A 4,638-nucleotide genomic window follows, 5' to 3' on the forward strand; every position below is an offset into this window, starting at 1 on the left:
CAGTTCACAACACAGGTTTATTATTTCCAAGTTCATGAACGAGTTCATCAGATGAGAGTTCACAGGAAGTGACATTACTTTGTAAAAGGAAATATGGTTCATATGTAAATGAAAATATCAATGACCACCATAGCATGTAGATTTTGTGCAGCAACGTGCTGTAGAAATACAAACCAGACTTTAACACACGCTAACATACGTTTACTACTTTCTTATACGTTACTTTACATAATAATAAAAACGCTTCAAACTGTGTAAACCTGCAGCTCTTTATGGAAATCCTGACAGGTACACTAACAGAGGGGGGCGGGGCTTTAGAAGTACACTAAAGTCTATCAACACGGGTGTCCGCATACTTTTGGCCAGATGAAGGAAAACCGAAAGAAAGAGAGAGAGAGAGAGAGAGAGGGACAGAGAGAGAGAGAGAGAGAGACTCATCTGTTGCTGTTTAATTTCTAAAAAGGAATCTGTTTCATGGAGGTTGATACATATGTTAATGCACATTCACACACACACTTCCAAAAACTGAGTGTGTGTGTGTGTGAGTGTGTGTGTGTGTGTGTGTGAGTGTGTGTGTGTGTGTGTGTGTGTGTGTGTGTGTGTGTCATTAGGGACTACAAGGAGACAGACACACACACAGACGGTGGTTTTCCTCCACATATCTGTTGGTGTGAACGAGCTCGACAGGAGAGACGAGTTTTGTTTCTTCGCACGAACAAAGTCACATCGTCACATCGTCACATTTCAGGCTCCCGACGAGCCGCCGCCAGCTGTCACCGCCGCCGCAGACCTGGAATTAATCACCACGCCTGGGTAACGACAAACAACTGCCGCCGACGTGCCCATCAGCAAGGCAAACAATGCCTCACACGGCCTTTGTAGTATTCCAAACACGAGAGACGGGAGTTATTTCAGGAGAAGTTCGTTTCCTCACAAAGTCAGCTGACCGACAGGTGGCGCTCTAACCGGAAACTCCTGCTTCATCCGCCAGAACTAAACACCAGCACCCGAGTCAGAGAATACCTGGCGCTTCCATGACACGTCAAAGGCCGAGGATCATGGGTATCGTAGTTTTTAGTGTCAAAACGACATTTAACTGACTTTACTGTCTGGGTGGAGGAAAGGGTCAAAGGTCGGACTCTGATCCAGTAGACTGGGGTTCTTCTCTTAAAGTTTAGTCCTTGTTCAGGTGAAGACAGAGTCCTCAGTCCTGCTGTTATATTCCACTGTGTTTACAGTGCAGCTTCTACATGACAGATCTGATCTGTCGGGTTGTGTTCTATGTCTTTTATGTTCTTAGGTTCTGCACGTGTTCCAAAGGTGAGAACCGGCACATTAATCAATAGCTGATTTGCATTGATTGATTGCATGTTTTCACAAAACTGTGTCTGTTTGTCTGTTTGTTTGTTTGTCTGTTTGTTTGTTTGTTTGTCTGTTTGTCTGTTTGTTTGTCTGTTTGTTTGTCTGTTTGTTTGTTTGTCTGTTTGTTTGTCTGTTTGTCTGTTTGTTTGTTTGTTTGTCTGTTTGTCTGTTTGTTTGTCTGTTTGTTTGTCTGTTTGTCTGTTTGTTTGTTTGTTTGTCTGTTTGTTTGTCAGCAGGATTACACACAAAGTTCTGAACCAACTGGCTCCAAACTTGCTCATTACATTTCAGGAGTGCAGATCTATAAGATCTAGACAGACGTGTCGGACTGGTGGAACACGCTCTGATCGCCGTTCTAGTTTATTCTCACACATAATAATATATTCTTTAATAGAAATATAGAATTTAATGTTTTGTTTCTGCTTCCTGACGATGAGTTGAAGTAAATGTTCTCTACAAGGGAATCTACCTACCTACCTGTCTATCTACCTGTCTGTCTGTCGACCTGTCTGTCTGTCGACCTGTCTACCTGTCTGTCTTTTCATCCTTTCATCATCGTACATTCCACCACACAGTTAAAGGCCACAGCAGCAGCAGGGCTCCTTAATTGAGACGACACTAATTATCATCTTCATGTTCTAGATTAGATCAGCGCTGATTAGCCTAAAATTAGACACACACACACACACACACACACACACACACACACACACACACACACACACACACAGTCCTGTCTCAAAGGAAATATCAGTTTAATCCTCCAGATACCGTCTATGTTTGACTCGTCTGGAGGCCACTGTTGCACTCCTGTATTTCTGAAACTTGCCTCTGTGTGTGTGTGTGTGCGTGTGTGTGTGTGTGTGTGTGTGTGTGTGTGTGTGTGTGTGTGTGTGCGTGTGTGTGTGTGTGTGTGTGTGTGTGTGTGTGTGTTACCTCCAGCTGACTCCAGGTGTGTGTCAGGTTGTGTATCTTGCAGTGGAAGCTGCTGGGTAGTTCGGTGCCGCTCCTCTTCAGAGACTCGGCTCGGCCCAGCAGGCCGGTCTTCCTGCTCTCCATCATCATCAGCTCGGCGTGGCTGCTCTGGAGACAGACAGACGACAGGACAGACGCCGTCACACACACGGACACATGATCAAACCCGTAGCTTTCCTCATGCTAATGACCTGATGCCTGTCACCAGACGTCTCAGTCACCTGACTCCCCACGCCAGCCTCACCTGTCTCACATTCCCTCATCCCTTCTCTGTACATCACCTGTCTTTCCTCAGTTATTAGCCCCATCGTTGAGTTCTCGCCTGTCGCTGCAGCTGTTCCCTGACTTCCTGTTTGTTCTCTACTCTTCACTGCATCTACGGAGGCAGCAAGTCAGTAAGTCAGCACTGAACCAATCTGCACCAAAGCCTGTGCAGGGGTGAGGCGTGGGCCTGAGACGAGTCCCTCACACTTTGGTTCAGATCCATAAGAGCCAGACGGACGTGACAGATTGATCAGAATTAAAAGCTTGAAAACTTCATTCTTTCTTCGCCCGTATTAAACACAGCAGAGAGCCAACAGGAAATGTAGGGATCAGACAAAGGGGAGGACCAATCCTCGTGTTGGACCTTTGTGATTCCATCTAAACCCCCGGGACGCCATGATGCTCCTTTCTCTACCAGTAGAAGTTTGGTTTCTCCAGACAGGACCTTTAGCTTGAGGAGACACAGACTCCAACCAGACAGAGAAAGAGACATGAAGTCAGGGTGAGGGAGGTTTAACGTGCACTTTGTTAAACTATAACCTCAAGCTGTTAGTCACCTCACTTTGACCAAACCGTTTATCTGCCACAACCACCACCTTTGTCTCGCGCTGACCCAACCCATCATTGATAATAATGTAGGACGGAATTTAAAACCGCTGGTATTGAGGCGTAACCCACGGCAACATGCCGATATAATCCACTTCTCGGATGTTGATCTGACAGTATATGACTACACATTCAGACCTCTGATCAGCCAATAGAAAAACGTCACGTTAATTGTGTTTGAAAGAGTTTCCTGCAGCAGCTGAAGCAGAATTATGATTTTCAGACACTTGAAAGCGCTTGGTTAAGATCATGGATCATGGTTCCTGGAACATAATCCAGGTAGTGATGATGTCTCTGAGACTGATTTGACTCGGGGACGTTGGTAGTGTCGGTACATATTTAATTTCTGGAGACATTTTGAAGTGTTTTGTGACTCTGCGTCTCCACGCGTCGAAGCTGCTGTGAATCTACGCCGCTGCAGCTGCCGTCCTCCACAAAGAGGGAGGCGTCGCAGGCCTGCAGGTGGAGAGTGTTTGACACTCAAAAGACAGACTGTCGGCGCAGCGCTGCTTTAACTGCTCTTTGAAACGGAAGCACATCTTTCTTATTGTTGTTGTTTGCAGCTCATCTCATGATGAAACGTTGGAGGGATCCGCAGGAGTTTCCAGCAGGTTCTTCACTCGCTGCTTCGCCTGCTTTGAGCGCATTAAAGGGTAAAAGTGTCGCAGCTCTGCAGCTCCACAGACGCGCGGGAATCAAACGCAGCAGCGGCAGCACTTGACGGCAGACTGCAGACGCCTTTATAGAAAGATTTTCAAGAAATGCTCCATTTTGTAGCACCAAGCGCCGCTGAATATTTTCTCACCTTCTGCTTTACGCTTTTGTTTGAGCGCTGTGGTTGGGGAGTGAAGGAGCGGCGGAGCACTTTTCTATTTCTGAATCAAAAAGTCACTGTTTAAGCAAAGTGTGGGGGAAAGATTTTGACTTTTAAAATCATATTTTAGTTGCAGTTTCCCCACATGGTGCAGCTGACTGCGTTCATCCTGACATCTTGAAATGTCACCATTTACTGCTCACAAAGACGTTGCCAGTTTTTAAACTCTGGCAGCGATCAACAGCGTCAAGTGCCAGACTTTCAGTTTGGCTCGTTTCTTCACTGAATTTTCAAAAGCTCAGTGGAAAACACTCGTCTGAGAACCAGAGCTGCCACTTCATCCAGCGCCATTCCTTCAGCCAAAACCCGTCCAACAATTTGCTTTATGCACTTTTTTTCTTACATATTAAAATTGATATTAATCAGGTTTAATGTGCTGACGCATGTATACAGAGAAAGTTGCACAGTATTTCTATTTAATAGTATTACTGTCCTCTAAACCTGTTTTGGTTTTACTTATTTACAACTTCGTCCCCTCGACAAACAAATCCTTTCTGTAAAGCTCCATGTTTCTTCTTCTTCTGTGTTTTATTTGAAGTGTTGATCCATCAGAAGAT

General features: G+C 45.3%; 1 protein-coding gene across 1 annotated transcript in view; it reads right to left on the reverse strand.

The window, feature by feature from the left end:
* akap6 (A kinase (PRKA) anchor protein 6) overlaps positions 1-4,638 on the reverse strand; it is a 157,263-nt gene that overhangs the window by 48,348 nt on the left and 104,277 nt on the right. The window contains exon 15 of the mRNA XM_023421059.1: positions 2,299-2,445. Coding sequence (XP_023276827.1) covers positions 2,299-2,445 — 147 coding nt within the window. The remainder of the gene's footprint in view (positions 1-2,298; positions 2,446-4,638) is intronic.

Source organism: Seriola lalandi, unplaced genomic scaffold, assembly GCF_002814215.2.
Source record: "Seriola lalandi dorsalis isolate HSWRI2012SDOR001 ecotype SW California unplaced genomic scaffold, Sedor1 jcf7180002054662, whole genome shotgun sequence".
In the NCBI taxonomy this organism is placed as follows: domain Eukaryota; kingdom Metazoa; phylum Chordata; class Actinopteri; order Carangiformes; family Carangidae; genus Seriola; species Seriola lalandi.